At 31.3% G+C, this 20,240-nt stretch overlaps 1 protein-coding gene across 1 annotated transcript in view; it reads right to left on the bottom strand.

Annotated features, from left to right (window-relative positions):
* The window catches only part of LOC148623643 (E3 ubiquitin-protein ligase TRIM9-like), a 70,340-nt gene that overhangs the window by 37,441 nt on the left and 12,659 nt on the right, over positions 1–20,240 (bottom strand). The window contains exon 3 of the mRNA XM_088565609.1: positions 12,708–12,941. Within this exon, the coding sequence (XP_088421735.1) occupies positions 12,708–12,941 (234 nt within the window). The remainder of the gene's footprint in view (positions 1–12,707; positions 12,942–20,240) is intronic.

Genomic DNA, 20,240 nt, shown 5'->3' with positions numbered 1-20,240 from the left:
TTTCAATATAAATAATGTAAATTTTAACAAAATCAGTAATTGTATCCAGCGTAGGGGAAATGTAAGCTGATAAAGACAGTTTATCATTGTGATGTCAAAGCCCAGAGCAAAGCTGATGGCAAAAATTAGCTTATATTACACAAAAAAAAAAATAAAATAGCCATTATTCATCAATAATAAAATACAACGAAATACAAGTTTGAAAGGCAGGAAAATACAAATATGAAACTAAAAAGGTTAAATAATAAAATAATGCCTCTTGTGTCTTAGCCAGTGTATAATCAACTACATTCTAATACTGCTGATGGCCATTTGTTTAATAGCATTATTGAATATGTCTAAAAAATTGCTAAATTTGATTTCAATGGTAGAGTGTTTTTTTAAGAATGTTTCTAAACACTTCAAAGGATAAATATACCCATCTGTCAGTTTCATTGAAGTTTGTCAACAGTAGTTGCTGAGAGCAAGAATCAGTAGTTATTCCATCTCCCAGATGAGAATGATAAAAGTGACATATTATAAATGATCAAGTCTTCCATTAACAATACAATAAGACCAATCTGAAGTGGCTTCACTTGTCAAGTATTGGTTCTATCCAACTGTGAGACAATGCAGGCCATGGTAACCTCTTAGTTTTAGCTATTCATACCTCATTACAAAATAGAAATGATTTAAGGTTTGTACTGTTTTACTTAATCACAACTATGAAGAAAACAAAACAGAAGAAAAAGCAAAGACTGTTCACATTTACTTCAAACATTTGTTAATTCAAACCATTACCAAGTATATAAAATGACCCTTATAAAAAAACCCATGACCTATGATAATGGTTCCCTGCTCATTAATCAGTGTCATGAACCTATAACTTTTTCATCTATCACAAACTTTGTCCATCTATTACTTCCATATCTAAGTCCATACCAATATTTCTGTCATTAGCCTTTTGAATCACACATATTTCATTGCCATGTTCAACAGACAGATAAACATTCCTATGTTCCATAGACTATAAATCTTCATGGGCAAATTACTTTCAACACTCAGTGAACTAACAAGGAAATAAAGGTAATCTGAGATAAAAGAATATACAGAGAATCTAAAAGTTCATAAAATAATACACAACAACAGAGTAGTAGGGAAGGCTACATTTGTAGACATGATTACTGATAAAGTTACAATGATAGACACTTATCATACAGGACACTGGCTAATTTTCTGACTGACCAGTTATTGTTTATAAGATGTCTGTCAAACAATGAGTGTTAATTAATCAAGAAATGTCATCATGTAACATGGCTCAGCTGTACTGTTTACATCCTGGTTATGTTGTATTTAATCATGATGGTGTGAAGGAACAACTAATACTAAACCAAATACTTTAAAACAGGTCCATAGAGCTCATCAAAAACTGACTTAGTCTTTCAAATATTGCATTTGATATTTATTACCTTCAATAGCATTTCTTTAATAGCATTAATGTATTAATGCAAAGTACCAGTCCATATAAAATTCAGACACTGCCTATGGTAAGGTGATTCATGGTGTAGAAAAACCCATGGATCAAGTGATTCTTTTTTGGTCTACATATGTTATATTTTCATGTGACAATAGTCCTTTTTGTATTTAGATCTGTACTTTTGAACAAAAACTACACTTTAACCTCCCACTAAAATCAACCAAATCAAATCAAATCAAGAACGATAACTTTTGCAAAGTGCTCATTTCATGTACAATCTATATAAATATTATCACAAAAGTGCAGCCCTCAAATGAAAAACTAAGACTGGTTATGCGATCTATAATGGCTTCTGAAAAAATAAAACTAGATTTTGTGGATTTTTGATAAGCACTTGAATCACCTCCTGTCTGATTTTTATGAAGACTGCTACTTTAAAACATGACAGTGTTAAAAATACCCATCTAGTGAATACAAAGCAAGATACATGTATCAACTTGTCTATTGTGGATTCATTAAATTTTGTGGTACATGTAAAACAAAAAAAAGACAATTTACAGTGTTCTTAAATTTGAAGAATTTTGATACTTTATTTCACAGGGAATAGGCAGAACTATAGACAGTAGCAAGACCACTATCCCAATGTAGCTAACTAATCAGACTGTCATTTGATGAAAACATTCGTTTTATCACAACCAAAGATTTTATTTAAAAGAAATTTCTGTCTAAATCAGAATTATTGGAGAATCAAATTCAAACTTTCCTGAGAAAAAATCCCCCATTAAGAATACAAATATTAACTGCAATTCAGCAAGGCTGGTATTGGTGGTAAAGTTTATGGAATATAGGTGGTAAATTACTGATCAGCATCAGAAATACCAATCCAATCTATCATCACAGTTCAATTAAATGCCGCTGATTGATGGCAGATTTTAAAAATTACCAGTATACAGTTGTTCTAGGATAAATGGAAACCAAATGAAGTGTTATAAAGTGTATTGATGAATATTTTACAGAACATGATGTTCATTTCAACTTTAGGATCAAAGTTTCTATGTTTTTTTAATAGAACTTGGGAAACATATTCATTAAATTATTGTCATAAGTTAACAGTTTTAAACAATTATAAAAACTTTGCCATATTAAATTCACTGTGAAGGTACCTTTATTTGTTGGAATCAATTCTTGTGGTACTTTTCCAAAATAGTGTCAATTTATGGTGAGGTTTTCACTTACTGTGTAAAGTAAGGTCATCACATTTTCTAATGGGAATTTTACTTTTCACTGGGAATTTGGTTGACTGAACCACATAAATATGAAAATTGATACCCTAAGAAAAAATGTCCGAGTTTAATTTTTCTATCAAATCAATATGCGGTGTAAGTATAATTGATTCCAAAAACTGCAGCTTTTCCTGAGAATTCTGCCTGAGGTGTCAACAAGGGACTAACAGTCAACTTTATTGGAAATGAATGAAGCAAGTAAAATGATCATTATGACCAACATCAACATAACTAAATAGAAAGGAAATGAGACTTGTAAGATTTCCCAGGATTTCAATTAAAGTCATTTCCTTACTTCTATACTGTATACTGGTAATACAATGGTCTATAGTAAACTGCAATAAACCAAGATAAAATCAATATAGTAGCAACACATCTGTATACATTTAGTGCATATTGAACAAAAATTCTTAAGAGAGGACAATTCAATCTGAATAAAATTCTAAATGTCAGTCGCTATTACATGCAGACAGCTGTAAAACTACGTTTATATGTATCAACCCAAATACTTGAATTAGTGGTAAAACAAACAATCATAGTGACAATATCTAATTAACAAAATCACCAAATTAATTCTAAGACAAATAAAGTCCTTATAACTGAAATTTTGGCAATTTAAAAGGGGGATAAATTGGTCTTTGAAATCTTAAAAGGAGATTGAAAGTAAAATCTGATCTAGGACTCAACATACTTAGTTCGCATTCCAAAAATAAATCATTAGATAAAAGTGTAATGAAAAATATCCAAAAATCTTTCGTTTGTAATTTTTGTTTTTTATCAGACCCCTTAAAACAAACAAAATCCAATATACTGAAAAAAAAAATCATAAAAACAATTTTTTAGTCTGAAATAAATCATAAAAAAGGAATCTAGAAAATTTGCATTGAACAAGCACTGTAACCCAAATGTACTTACTAAATTATATGAACTTGAGATTAAATTCTTAATGGTGCATATCGTTCATCAGAAAATTACAATAACTGAGCTGAAGCAATACTTCACAACCCATGTCAAAAAAATGTTTAATTTTTATACAAACAGAAAGTGCATCTCTGCTGATATCTTACTCACTACCCTGAAATCAAAGCAATTCACACTTAAAAAGCAAACAAAATAATTTTCTTAGCAAGATAGGCAAAAATCAGCTTGACTGAAAACTAGTTATCTAAAAGATGAAAGGGATTATACCCTCTAGTTAAGTAGATCTGAGGCTTTTCATAACTTAAGTATTTCACATGGAAGTGAGTCCTGTCATCTAAATTCATACCTAGTCCTTACAACTATCTGAATGTGGTTTAAACATCACGTTTACTATGATTAAGTGCAGGTCCTGATTTATTGACTCATCAAACTCTAAGTTGATTAAATAAAACACTGATATCAATATAAGAAAACCTCAGCCATAATAACACCTTAATTGTCTCTTGTTACCAATGATTTGTAAAAAAATACATTTGGAAGGAGTGACAGATAAGAATATATAGCTCCACATTTTTTTTCTCATCAAAGCTCATGTTAACCTGAAAGACAGGCCAGTTGACTCTAACTTCTGTACTTCTACTAATATTCTGTTACCAGCATCTAATGTTTACCAAAGGAGACAGAAACTGGACTTCTAAACACTGTATTTATTTATCACAATACCAGAAACTACCAAGGTAATGTTTACAAAGGAGACAAAGAGACTGGTTAGGATTACTGGACATTGATAAACAGAAGTCTATTTATCTAGCCAAGATATACAAAAATAGCTTGATTAATTTAGTATCTTCATCCCTGAAGAACAAAGGAGTTAACTAGTATAATCTGATAGGATAGATAAAGGAGGTTACAGAAGATTGAATACTTTAAACTTATATAAAATGCATACAGCAGCAGTAATGAAGTTGTGACAGAAAACTATTACAAACATTGCATTTCAGATATGATATCTATAGTCAGTGTGACATATTAAAGTAACCTGAGAATTGTCAGTCTCCCACATACATAATACATTTTTGTACATAGATTTTCTTTAATTTTATAAAAAATGACCTTGGATGAATATACTATTAAATTTTATTACAAAACAAGAGGCTCCCAGGAGCCTGAATCGCTCACCTGGTTAAATGTTTGCTTTTCCGGGGCAATAACTCTAACAAGAAATTGTCGGTCAATTTTGACTCCATGAAGACTTTGATAGGACTTATCATGAGGACCATTTCATCATCCTACAGTTTCATTCTACCAATTATAATTTTCAAGATATTGACTGAAAACTGCAAAATAAGTAATTTTTTTGCCTTTCAAGGGCAATAACTCTTACATGGAGTCGTCTGACAACTTTCATCCTGGAGACTTTTGTAGGCCGTATAATAAGAATCATTTCAGCAATTGAAAGTTTCATTCTATCTATCATAATTTTCAAGAAAAAGGCTGAAAACTGTAGAAAAAAAAGTCATTTTTCACCTCTCCAGGGCAATAACCCTTACATGGAGTTATCTGACAATTTTGATCCCTGAAGACTTTTGTAGGCATTATAATAAGGATACTTCAGCAATTGAAAGATATTGGCCAAACAGTATTGGAGATATATGCAAAAAACTACTGTACTACCCCTATGTTCTATTTTTAGTAAAGGTGGCCATGTTTTTTAACCAATCACAAATCCAAAAGGTCATTTTGTTTAGGGTACCCTTAAAAACAAAAATACCAACTTTCATTGAATTCAGTACAGTAGTTTCTGAGGAGAAGATTTCTGAAAGTAATAACATCAAAAACAGCAAAAAATGTCCAAAAAGGGCAATAACTCCAACATGGGTCAACAGATTTTCACCAAAATTTGACCAGAGATAGATCTCATCATGCTAATTACTTTTACCCTATCAGAATTTGGCTAAACCTAACAATTTTGGAGAAATACGCAAAAAACTACTGTCTGACCCCTATGTTCTATTTTTAGTAACGGCGGTCATGTTTTTTACCTGATCAAAAATCCAAATTGTCATTTTGTGCAGGATACTCAAAGAAACAGTCATTAAAAGTTTCATGCAAATCTAATCAGTAGTTTCAGAGGAGAAGATGTTTGAAGAAATTGTTAACAACAACGATGACAGACGCCAAGTGATGGCAATAGCTCATGTGGCCTACGGCGGTCAGAGGTCACTGAACTTACTTTTTCAATAATTTAGCCTGTATGTAGGCATTTTTTTTTACATTTTATATAGATATTGTAGTCAATTTTCACTATTTGAAAACTGGTATATATAATTTTGAAAAAAATTGTATAGAAAAACACTTACAACTGACATTCTTTCATATTTCAGAAAAAGAAATTGGGGGTTATTCAACTAAATTTCTTATTACATTTCTCTACCAATTATTTCCCCCATAAGACTTATTTTTAATTAAATGATTGAAATTTAACCATACATAGTTTTATGTTGAAAATTCTTTTAAATCAATTAAAGACATTTTTTAAACATCAGTACAAACACTATTGGCTCTTTGAAAAATGCATACTTATGTATGACTTTACAAGAAGACAGAAAAGAATGCACTGTGTAATAGGTTTAATCTCTTTGACTGTTACTGTTCTCATTTAGTGTGATACTTATTCACTTCTAAAACCTGAGGATCGTTATGATGTTTCAAAAAAATAATAAATATTTTCTTCTACACTTTATATTCCAAAGAAAAATAAAGAAACATACATAAAACACTGAATAGAAACACTAAGTATATATGACACCCATGTATGTATATTTGATCAATTTAGTGATATTTATCAATCAAAGAAGTTAGAGACCTAAGAAGTAAGACATGTGAATATTGGATGACTATTTTTTTAAGATGAATGATGTTCATTCATCAACCTGGGTGTTCTATCAAAACAATCATTATCACTAGACCAACCATGTTCTTAACTGACAGATACACATAGTTTGACATCTGTAATAATATTTTGACATTGTAGCTACTGTTTGAAGTGAAAAACTTCACCAGTCACAGTAGGCATACAACTATCTTCAATTTACATCCCACCTGGTTGCCATTGATACTCCTTCTGATTTCTGAGACAAACATACCATAAATGATTCTTGGCCCAATAGTATAAAAAAACCTACTACTGCTGCTTCCTAAGACCAAAGTACAATAGTCATTACAAGTAACAATGTCAGGGGTTTAGCAAGACCAATAGGATATTCAATACTACAGTGGGAGGTCATTAAGTCAGAACTAATTAAGGCCCCAAAATGATACTAAGTAAGTTCTGCACTCTTACAATGTATATGTATGATAACAATGAAAACATTTTTTGAGAGTATTCACTTTTGCATGTAAATTTTGAAAACTGTAATTAAATAACACTTTAACAATAAAGTTGAAAATGATAGCACTTTCCGTACATCCGTTACACCCTTCATTTTGTGCATCATAAAGCTAGGACAATGTTGCTTTGAGCAGATAATTCAACTGTCTTTGTGGAAATCAACCACTACAATCCCCAAAAATCTTTCGTAACACAGTGCTAGCCAATCATTTGCACGATATGAGTGACGCTGACCATCAGCTAACAGTTTCTATACCTGGTTTAATTTTCGTTTTTGTGCTAACATATATACTCAATACTGTTAGACCCGGTTTGCACTAATATGTGATATTTGTAATACATGACGGACAGAGGGGTTTCTTAATGCCCTTGGCTGTCATTTGGGGTCTCTCACACACGGTGTAAAGCATTGAAGCGTTTACACTGTCCCTGGGCATAGTCATACCCGTGAATGTGGGTCATGGTGTATTAGGGGAAATTAGTTGTCATGTGACCACGTTCATTCATTCATTAAATGCATTATCACATGATTTAATGTTCATCCGTGACCTAACGATCCAACTTGTGATCTGCACACTGCACAGCCTAGCTACAGCATTTGCTGAATCTTTGACCCAGCAAAATATTTTTTGGGATATAATCAACACTTCCAAGTGCATGTAAGACAGAAAGGTAGGTCAACTTAATGGTGCATGCCAGTCAATTGATGAGAAATCTCGAAGGCCGAAAAAATAATGTTACGTTTCCGATCACCATTCTAAAATTTTGTCTGGTTGGTAGGTAGGGATTTACTTTTACTTAAAATTTTTAAAATGGAATGAGTCATAGTGTCACCAAACTTAGAATACAATGAACCAAATATGCAAAAACCGATAGACTTAGGCCATAGCCTAATCCCTTTTGGGATTTGGCACTTGAAATATTTTTGTTTTGACGGTGGTGGTCAAAACAACAATTATTTAATTCAAGTGCCAAATCCCAAAAGGGATTATTCACCACCAAGAACACACTCACGGCATGTGTGTTTACAATCGAATCTAAATAAAAACAACAAATATTTCTCTGTTTTTCCATCTAGGATTAGAAAAAAAACATCTATGGCTTTACTTTATACTTTTTTTTTGTGAAAGACAATCGGCAGACTTAATCATTATTTTTTTTTTCAAAATAAATAAAAACTTTTGGAATGGAGATCTGAAGGAGGGTTGGTAGGGTGACTGGAAACATAACATATTTTTAGGCCTAATAGGCTAAAGGTTGTCTGGCAAGATATTTTCAGACTACGGTGCCATCCTAACTAATGGAGGAACGTAAGTCCAACCTCTTATGTTGTACGAGTAGCCTAATAGCATGGTGTATTTATTACTCCATCAGTAATATGACTGCTGACTGGAAACATAACATATTTTTAGGCCTATTAGGCAAGAGGTTTTCTGGCAAGCTATTTTGTTGCAAAACATATGGCATTGAGGAATCCAGTGAGTTGGGGTAATCCAATTAGCTGCCCATTACTATAACATGAAGTTTCGGGGACTCTACATTATACATATAGATATTATGTTCATGTAAAAGTAGTGTACATGTAAGTACATTCCTGAGGAGCGCCAACGATTTTTAGTTTTGCTATATATGAATATGTCAGACTGCATGTACTTACAACTCTTAATATGATTTTTAATTTAACCATTTTCTGTTTATGACTTTGTGACAATAAAGTAAAGTTTGTACATGAACATAAAAATATAATTTTAGTCACATACTTAAACATTTGTTAAAAGGGTGGGGTTTTGTTAAGACATTAATACATTACACGTAAAAATAACTAAGTTGTGTTATATTGTGAAGAAGATTTACAAGAAATATAGATTCTAAAGTTAATGACAGTGTTGTGAAGCACTGAATGTACATACACATTATGTTGGTTCTGAAACAAGTACTATAGTATAAGAAACATTTTCAGGCTATTTAGAATTTGATAAAACTGTTTGATATAAGATTTAGTTGAAATATTGATTTTGAAGTGTTAACTGTCAGCCAGTATGGATGGATTTAGCCTTAAAGTCCTTCATAAACCAGTATTGTAATTTTGATACATAAGAATTTTGAATGTTTTCTGTTGAGTACATGACTGCTAGTGGGAAAACTTAACAGTTTTGCAGTTTTATTCTCTTTTGATAGAGAACTGTTTAAATAGGACTAATGTAAAAACAATGACCTTATATATGTAAAAATATTTCGTACATATATTGGTATGGTGCTAACAGCGGCATCATCGTCAGCAGCGTCCATGTTGTCGTCCATATTCACTTGGTTTTCGTGCGATGACTTTAGTTATGGTTGATCAATTGTTGTGAAATCTTTGTATGATTTTACCAACTACTAAAGGAATGCTCCTATTTAATTTTGAGTATATGATCCCTATGGTTTTCAAATTAGGGCCACCCATGTAACTGACAGATACCACACTGCTGGTGTCTGTTAATCTAAGAAAAAAACTGAGAGTCCAGAATTTTACCAAGCAAAGTGAAATGGTCAATCCTTAACATGAAATATCAAGTTCAATACATCCACGCAAGTACACCTTCAAGAAAGAGGCATTGTTATATGTATATGACTTGTCTTATGGTTATGGCAAGCCATTGTGGAATTTGTTCCCCATTTAGATGTTAAGTAACATATGTTAATGGATATTTATCAACATACGCATAATTCAATTATTGATATCAATAAGTGGAAGAGTTTTCTAGACAATGCAAACACATTTAAGACAAAACGTATGTATGTTCAATCAAATTTGCTCTTCGGGCAATACCAGTCTGCATCCATACTTGCCTCTCAGGCAATACCAGTCTGTGTCCACACTTGTATCAATTAAAGTAAAATGAATGACTTATTTCTGCTTTATTTTCATGGCAGTGAAAGAACATCAAGGAGCATTTTTCTTCCTTTCTTCTAAAAAAAAAGATGTTCAAAACTATGTCTGCTAAGATTCCTTACTCATGTGGATAGACACAGAGTCATCATTTCATTGGTCAACAATTCTTCAATCTTTACATGCACAAAATTTTGCAGTCATTAAAAACCTATTTGTTCTATCTAAATTGTTTCCATTGACAAAAAGATTAAAATGAACATTTGGTTAGCAAAATAGCTTCTAGGCAAAAACTGTAGGATACAACATGTACATATTCAGATTTTAATCATCACATTTGTCTGAATAATTTATTTCCTTGTGTGTATGTTTCATAATCAATAGTAATTAAATTGCATTTTACCTTCAAACAATATTTGTTTAGTAAAATTTAACAAAAAAACCAATAAAACTGCAAAAGGTTCATAGCAATTCCCAAATTTTTTGTATACATATTTTGGAGAATTAATTTTACTTTTGTTTTCTATTTATTATTAGTGCCCTAACCATTCTGTAGATCTATTAATGTCACCAATAAAGTAGTACAAACATTTACTACAGTTTATTATTGGTTGTTCAGAATGCAATTAAATAGTGTGTCTGATTATATCAGTGTTGGACAAGCATCATGTCAAGTCAGGTGTTAACAATGAAATAAACATCAATGGCTATCCAAACAATCCACAGAAATTATCAATATTCATAATGGTCAGGTTAACTCTCTACAGCAAACCAAATAAATACTTTATAAAGAAAAGTGTACAATATGTTTCTATATGTCTTGTCCACAATAATAAATTTGGATTCATATCTGCTTACAAATTTACATCTTTCAATGTTTATCTTAACACACTTATCACCAGACATAAAAACCAATGGTGGCCATTTTATGAAAATAAAATAACTTTGGAGAAGAGATACATGTTTATTTTGATTGCTTTGAAATAGAAAAGTGCATTACATTCACCATGTATCTACATGAGAGCACCAGTCTATTTAAGGAATGACTGTTACATTTATTCTGTCTATGAAGAAATAACCTTAAATAACTTGCATAATAAGTTATTTTTAAGTATGCACCACCTGCATTGAGGTTATTTCAAATAGACCTAATGATTTAATTTTAGTATGAAAATTTAGCCAGAAAATCATCAAAACGGTTGATGACGTCACAGTCACATAACACAATTTGGTCTATGAGATAATGGACAACATTTTTTATTCAATCAGAAAGTGTTTTGGATCTGATATTAAATTATAGTTTAAAAAATATGCCTCTGAATTGTGTGTTCTATAGGCATGGCTCTAAGTCCACACAAATTTTGTCACTGGTATTTTGGTTGTAGCTGGGTCCATAGTTCCTCTGGATATAAAAGAACCCCTCAAAACAATCTGAACATTATCCTTATACTTGAGTTCAAAGCTAAGGTTAAGAAGTATTATTACATTATGGAGTTATCTCTAAATACAAAATGTACAAAGAAATTCAGTTAAATGTTCCTGACAACACCATATAATCCCCAAAATTATATTCAAAATCAAAAATGTTTTCTCAGTTATATTTATTTTAGTTAAATTTTTAGTGAAGCATTCCAAAGTTGTTTTTTTTTAATCTTGGGTACACTTCATGCTAAGTCACTTACTGCCATGTATCCTTATTCAACTTGGGTCATATTGGTCCATATGATGTACCACTTATTTTATAGAAATTGACTGAGCACCTCTAAGATTACTAACCTTGAAAGGTAACTATATTTATCAGTAGATTAGATGCCAGGTTCTTTGTTATGTGTATGAAAGGTACAACATTTGTTGAAAATAAGTATACAGGCATCAATGAATAAGTTCTATTAAAATTTTCTAAATTTAAATGGCAAATAATAAAACAGTACTATTCCCATAAGGCCTCAACTCATGTATATCAAATTTTTTTAAAACAAAGCTGTTTCTCCAGTTAAAAGCTTTGGATATAAAGAAACATGGTTGTCACCTGCACATGTATTGTATCAATTACACAGCAATTAGACTTTAACTGTACTTCTATACAGCATATTGTCAAATGTATGCTCAAAATACAAAAAAAAATGTTGAGAAAGCACTTTTATATCTACAAATAAAAACTTGAATGCACTAAACACCAGTATGATTAAGACAGTTTAAGAACCAGACCACTACAGACTGCTTGTCTGAGATCACTCACAAGAAGAAATGATGTTGTTTGTGATCATTCAAGTGTAGAAATGATGCTATCTGTAAATACTCCCCAATAGAAACAATGCTGTCTGTGAACACTCTCTAAAAGATTTGATGCTGTCTGAACACTCACCTGCAGAAACAATGTTGTTAGTGAACACTCACCTGTGGAGATAATGTTGTCTGTGAACACTCACCTTTAGAAAATAAAATATGTTTGTGATCATTCAAGTGCAGAAATGATGCTGTCTATAAATACTCACCTATAGAAACAATGCTGCCTGTGAACACTCACATGTAGAAACAATGCTCTCTGTGAACACTCTCCTGAAGAAATGACGCTGTCTGTGAACACTCATCTGAAGAATTAATGCTGTCTGAACACTCACCTGAAGAAACAATGCTGTCAGTGAACACTCACCTGTGGAAATAATCCTGTGTGTGAACACTCGCCTTTAGAAAAAAGATATGGCTGTACATGATCAATCACCAGTAATTGATGCTGTCTGTGAACACTCACCTTTAGAAATTAGTCTGTCTATGGACACTCACCTGTAGAAATGATGCTGGATCTCCTTCCTTTAAAACCTCTATACAGAAATGTAACAGTCCTGTTGTTCTTTGTAACACTGTTGTACAATGAGAAACTTGTTCCTTTAATACTCTAACTTTCATCTCCTTCTCTTGGTGGACATTTTCTACCAACTCTGATTTCCTCTTTTTCAGGGCTTCTATCAATGCATCACATTGTGCAACAACTCTGGCTTCAAAATCATTACAATTCCCCTACAAGCAGATATCATACTGTTGAATGTTAACAAAGATAGTCAGTCCAATTAAGGTAAAGAATTGTTACAATTATAACTTCAATGAAAAAAAATGTCCTTGCTTCAATATCGTGCTAAATTGGTTACAGAGCAAAGATTACAAGACAGGATGATGGACAGCAGATTTTACTATAAAATCATAACTCGTAGCAACATTTTTTTGTGTCCATGTTCAGTTGTTCAAAACATTTCTCAGGTGGACGAAACTAATGTATTTGATTTACACAAGTAAATTATTTTGAAGTTTTGAACAGTCAGGCCATGCAGATTTAAAAATATATGTCAACATGACACTGATGATGCATCCAGATATTTTGTACAGAACCTAAAATCAGTATCATGTACACCCATTTCAAATATTTTAACTAGAAATACTGCGAGTAACCTAAAAAATAGAATCACTTGGACTTTTTAAAAACACTTCAGATTGATTATCTCCCTTTCAGGGTGTCAAGCCACTTTTGGCCTAAAAAATATAGGATTATAGGGATATTTTTTTTTCAATTTATAGGGCAAATATAGGGATTTTTAAATAAATTTATGGGGATATATTGGGTTTTTATTGAAGGATTTGTGTTGAAAATCTATTGTTTTAGCCTAGAAATCCAGCAAATTTGGTGTTGAACAAAAACTGGAATAACATGACAACATACATTGTAAACTAAAAAGACATTTAGCTATGATTTGTTTCCTGTCCAGCTCTTATATTTCTCATATAAAACCTATATATAACCCTCTATTCTAAGTATATGTATTATGGCCTCTCTTATCTCTTTGTCAAGTCTTTCTGTTAACATGAGTATATGAGAATTTTGCTGTCCTGAGTACACCAGATAGAATATCATACCTATAGGTAGAACGGTACTATTTCTCATTATTTTAGGTTGGCCTTTTGTGTACCCTACTTAAGTAAATACTTCTGGACACTGTGATTGGACAAATTGTGCTGATACCCATAATGTTTTATTAATTCCAGGCTCTAACATTATTATACTTTCAAAAAATTGCATTATATTTTTTGAAAACCATTTTATATAAATATTATGAATTTTTAAAATTTATGTGCCATTTGCAGAAAAAGGGGGGAACTTTGACCCCAAACATCATCTGTTTAAAATACCAAAGAATCGAGACGGTTTCCCTATAACTTTGATCGCAATTTTAATTAGAAAAATGAAGATTTTACTGGAAAAAAGTCAGTTTATAGCTCTGTCATTGTTTTAAAGGTGTGAATTTTTCAAAGTTTCACTATTGTTGCCTATGGGAAATAAATAGTACTGTTCTACCTATAAGGTAATTTCCCAGAAACATTTATTTAATACATATATATAAGTATCTTAATTGCATATAAAATAGTGAAGAGATACATTGCACATTAATGATTCATACAGGTTTCATATATCAGTGTTTTTTATCATTTCTGAAAAAAATACTACAGATTTTTCTGAATATATAGGCTTTAATAGGGATTTTAATGAATAATAGGGAAAATATAGGGACCTTCAAATTTATAGGAAAATACAGGAATTTATAGGGACTTGAAACCCTGCCCTTTACAACGATCCAAATCATCTTTCTTCATGAACTTCTAACCAATAAAATTTTATCAAAGTTTGTGTTGAGATATGCTTGCACAATGTGACACTTTGCCAGCACTCCACAGTTTAGTTAAGTTTCACACTTCTGGCTAGGGATGAAAAATGACATAAATGGAAACCGGTGGTTGCTATAGTGATTAAAAATGAAGAATCTATTGCTGATAAAACATTTTCTGAAAAAAGGGGACTTTTAAAAGTATTTTGCAATGTTTTATATATTTTCAATGTTGATGGGGCTTTTTTTCAATGACAATTTAACTTCATTGTGAAAGTGAAAGTAAGTCAATTTTTTACCATGCTAAATTTGATAAGTGGATTACAAAGTGAAATAGCTCAAAATCTAACTGGCGATGCCCATTTGAGGATGAGGTTTTCGAAGAAAAAAGTTTTGCGGGAAATTTGATATTTTTAAACCCGATTTTATGAACTTTTTTGCAATTTTCGCATATTTTTGCATGGTTTCTATGGTAACCTTATTTGCCGTGGGTAATTTTTTTTCAGAAAATTTTCACTGCACCCTGAAGGCCTTGGCTTGAGCTATTTCTAGATATATAGATTTACAGATGCCTGACAATTTTTTAAAGTGATAAATGTTATAAAGCATCAGATTACAAGATCAAAATTAGGCAGTTCTACAATACTGTGGAGTGCTGGCTTTATAAAATTACAGTTAAATAATCTCACCTTTGACATATCTGACAATTATTATATCTAAATTAATAAAAAAAAAACAAGAGGCTCCAAAAGAGATACATGTATTGGTTTAATCAAGATATTGAAGAACAAAGTTTAAATATAAACTTCTTCTTATCATACTCGAAAACCATCAAAAATGTTGTTAACATTGGAGGTTTTTGATCCTTATGAAATTGTAGCATTCACAGTCATTTCCAAAGATTTATTTATGATGTAAAATAAAACAGTAATTTGTCATTTAAAACTGAATGCAAGTCTTTAATACTGATTTCAGAGATATGATATATAAATCAATAGCCAAATAGTATCCAATCTCACACACCTTTACAAACTTTGTTTCATTTAACCTTTGTCACAAATTTTTAACCCTGCCAAAAATTAATTTGCAATTATATTCAAAAACAATTTTATCAGAGTATTTATTCCTACACTGTAATAAATGAAATAAATAAAAATAAAATGATTAAATTAAATAAAACCCATTTCAGTGTAAGATATTAAAATTTCAATGTATAAGATTTTCCAAAAATGACACTTTTTGCCAATTTGAATTTTCCCACCAATGTTATAGCTCTTCATTTCCCGTTTATTAATCATAAAATATTGATGAAATGGTGAAGAATTTAACTTACAATGGAGTTCAATTGGAACAGGTTTAACATACTAGTATAAGTTCAGTCAAATTAAACTGATCAAAGATGTGCAAGAAATCAATTTTTGTTTTTAATATCTCCATTTTTAGGTGAACTTCAAATATGGACCTTCTTAGAGAAAAAATAACTACAGATTAGTATATAAAAGTGAATTGTTTCCATACAAACTTTAATTACTTGACAAAATAGCTCAGTTACTGCAAAATTACATCTCTAACAAGATTTATTTCTAAATATTCCTGCTATAAACAATTTTTATAGCTTTTAGTGATTGAGAAGGAAAACTGTAAATGTCAAACAATAAAACAAAAACTGATTCTTTATATTACAGCCATTCAGCTAGATAAGTTACCCATGCAATAATGTACATGACATGGGCTGTTTATGTACCAATACATGTGTTATACATGGTGCAAGACCATTTAAATACCACTACCACTTTATCTGACAGTTTCATATTTTATGACTTCTTCAGTAAGAGATTATAGACTAAGGGATGTAAAAGATCCAAGAACCATATCAATTACATATGTTACCAATTACCAAACACTCTAAAATATCTTTTATGAAGTGCATACATGCACATACACATCTGTTGCACAAATTTTTTGCTAATTGAAGCTACATTGTTGAATATCTCTGAACTATTCACTTGTCAATAATTCTTCCATGTTAAGTATTACCCATATTTATTTTTTAAGGTGGATTAGTTTTCTTCTAAGGTCTAACTTTTGCACTAATACATCAGGCTGCATTTGTTACATTTGGTAATTAGAAATGAATAAAAGGCATATGGAACTGGAAAAGGCAACAGCAATACTTTTGTGTTCCATTGCTCACAAAATCATTCACAGACACAACAAGTAGTATATAGGAACTGTATTTATTGTGTAAAGGAAAACTCATAACCAAACTACATGACAAACACAACCTCTCATTCTGTATTATCATATCACAAGCCATACATTATGGAGGAGCTTGCAGAAACTAAACAGACTGTGCTAGACATTTAACAATTAGGCTTCTAAAACATGGTTATGTTACTAAATGACTGAAGTCATCACAACAAAAGTTCTACTTGTTAACTTATGGATTCTTATGTTATATCAATTTGCACTATGAGAACAGATCATAGTTTTCTTTTCCTTTTTTGTCTTCCCTAGATCTGACATTTTATTAGCAACTCAGTAGGTGTTTCTTAAAAAGCAATGGATATTTACCCTACTGGTACACCTGGTCCAAGTTCCCAGTTTTTAGTGGAGTCCATGTTTCTCATTTACTTTTGTTTCTTTGTATGTGTTATTTTGGTTATTTCATGTTCTTTGTTGTTTGGTCTATTTTTCCTGTCCAGTCTTTATCCTTGCAATATATCCTTTTGAATACCGATTCAATCTTGGATGCCTTGATTAATCTTTCGAAATATTTTCCTCAAGAAGAAATCAGAGATTTCATATTCTAATGGACCGTTTTTCTTTGAAATGTAAAATATCATTAGATATTGAATACATTTCAGGGAATCAATGCAACAATTAACCCCCTCATTTTTCTAACACTTATGCAAACATTATTTCAAAGATTTTTAATCATTATTTTCATAGATATCTATTGCAGTTTTATAGGAATGGATATAACTACTTGTATAAGAAGAATTTGGTCTATCTCCATCTTTTAAGTGATTTGACAGCCACAAATATCCATTTACTGACTCTACTAATCATCCAGGATCTTCAAGTACAATTAATAGTTATTTCCTAATTGCACTACATGCAAATGACTTTACAAGGTTGCGATATTTTGGAACTATAATATTTCACAACAGATAAGGATATGCTCCATGACATGAGTACTGAGAAATGTTATGTCCATATAATGTAAAGGTGGTGCCATATCACAGTCTAAAGATTCTTTCATGTAATAACCCTTCAGTTTTCAAGGATTTACAAAGGAATATCATAGTATTTGATTATGGATCATGACCACCTCAAAGAATATTAGAGGTCATAAACAGCATACAATCAAAGTGCTGATAGTACTGGCAGTTTTTGATTCTAGTGAAAATTGTAGCATGAACAAAATTTGAAAGATTATATGATGTTAAATAAACTTGTGATCATATATTGCATTTAAAATACTATTGAGAACTGTATATGTATATTAATATGTATAAACTGAAAGTCAATCTATACTACTGATCCAACTACACACACACTTACAAATTTTGACTTATAAGTATATTAAAATAAAAATATTGAACACATTTTGTCTCTTCCACACACATTACTGCAAAAAATAAATTCCCTAGGTGTAAATTTATTACTAAATATCTTCAAGGCCAAAAAGGAGTCCCTCAAATCTTGAGTTGATATGAAGACTAGATCTTAATATAGAATATTATTAAGCAGATAAATTGCAAGAAACATATTTACTTCTTATAAAAGGGGTATTGAATAATATAGAAGGAATTATATTTGGACTATATTTTTGTGTAGTGTTCAGAAATAGTAAGAAAGTTCCAGTGATAGACCGGTGACATAAGGTATTTTGATCCTGAAGGATCAAAAACCCCAAATAGCAACTTGGAACATTTCATGAAGTACATGTACATCAGGGATTTCTATTTTTCAGCTGTTTCATTATAAATTTTTCCAAGGTTTGTACTATGGTACTCAATTTTAAACATTCATACCTGGGTTAGAAAAGTGACAAATATATTAGGTTATTCAAAAGCAGAAAGTATCAATGAAATTCTTAATTAAACAATGTACAATGTAATAGTTTACTGATATAAAGGATGACTGGCCGAAAGTGATGGCATTCAGCTCACTTGGACCTTGCAATGTGGGTCCAGACGAGTTTATTCATTCAGAAATGGCCCTTTGTGAGGTGAGACAACCTGTATAAGACAAGGTCATGCATGCTGTTCTTAACTCTTTCTCTTAACCAATGAACATCTTAACGGTGGCAGTGTCATAGACATATTCAAAACAAAGGCTGGAGAAAGTTTGGCATCACTTTATACTATGTTCCCCAAAATGGCATATATATGTACTTATACTTGTTGCAGATCAAAGACTGGGAAATCTTTCACTCATTTTGCTGTGCTCCACTTGTGAACAAGACTTGAATTTCTCAAACTTGTGAAAAATAACCTGATCTTTCATCTGCACTCATGTAAGGACCTATAAGTCATTTACCCATGTGAACAAAAAAGTCTATAATAATGCATATCCTAGAAATCAATTTTTGTAGAGGTGACGACAGGCATGGTGCCTGATACAAATATGTAAATAAGTTAGGAACCTAGAAAGGAAATACCTTAAAAAGTTTTTACTAGGAAATGGTATGATAACCACATGAACTTATTTTTACTAGGAAATGGTATGATAACCACATGAACTTATTTTTGTAATAGTTTTTATTTATGTTAAGTGTATTTAATGTAGTGCTAACAAAGTTTAGGCTGTCTTTGATCATAAGATGGACATGAATTTTGAATCCTGCTCATTCTACCCTAAAAAAGTATACATATAAACAAGTATTGATTCTTAGCAAATCTCAAACCTTAGTAGCTCCACAAAATGATTTATAAAGAGTAAGTTTTGCTAGGAGGTAACAAAATTTATAACTGACTAAGAGTTGAAATGTTGTGTCTAGTCACAGGGGACATCCTTTATCTTTATCAGATCATGGAAAACTTACCATGCTAACACACAGGAATTATGTTGTTTACATCAAATAACGATTTTTATCTCATTTAAATAATATAACTGATATACACCTAAACATTGTTACTGGAAATCTCATCATATATTACTACATTGGTTCCCCTTTCACCATCATTGAGCTGACAAATCTAAAATTAATGCTTCACTTCTATTGTTCTGTTTCTGACAATAGAGTGTATGTTCTCATGTGTTTAAAATAACAAAAATGAAAAAGAAACAGAAAAGGTTATTTCAGAACAAAAAGACTAAAATTTATGAGAGCATAGCTCATTTTGCATTCAATTTCATCCAAAACTTATTCAGATAGGAATTTTCAAATAAGATGCACACACAGCGTTGGGTTGTCATATCTTTTGTACAGGGTGTGACTGGTGCTTTAAAAACTCTCCCCCATTCATTTGGTGAACCCTTAAAAATTCATAAAAATCCATGAAACAATTAAGAAGGAGTTTCAAATACAAAACTGGTAACCCTCATTATCCATCTGAGTTATTGGCAAAGTTGATTCTGTGCTTATTGAATATCTAATGAGAAAATTATACTTCAATCTAACATTTGAATAAAGAAAAACTGTATGCAAAATGTA

Source organism: Perna viridis, chromosome 2 (assembly GCF_037379345.1).
Source record: "Perna viridis isolate PV_CMFRI_1.1 ecotype Kerala chromosome 2, ASM3737934v1, whole genome shotgun sequence".
NCBI classification, from domain to species: domain Eukaryota; kingdom Metazoa; phylum Mollusca; class Bivalvia; order Mytilida; family Mytilidae; genus Perna; species Perna viridis.
This window is presented reverse-complemented; position numbering and strand designations above follow the sequence as displayed.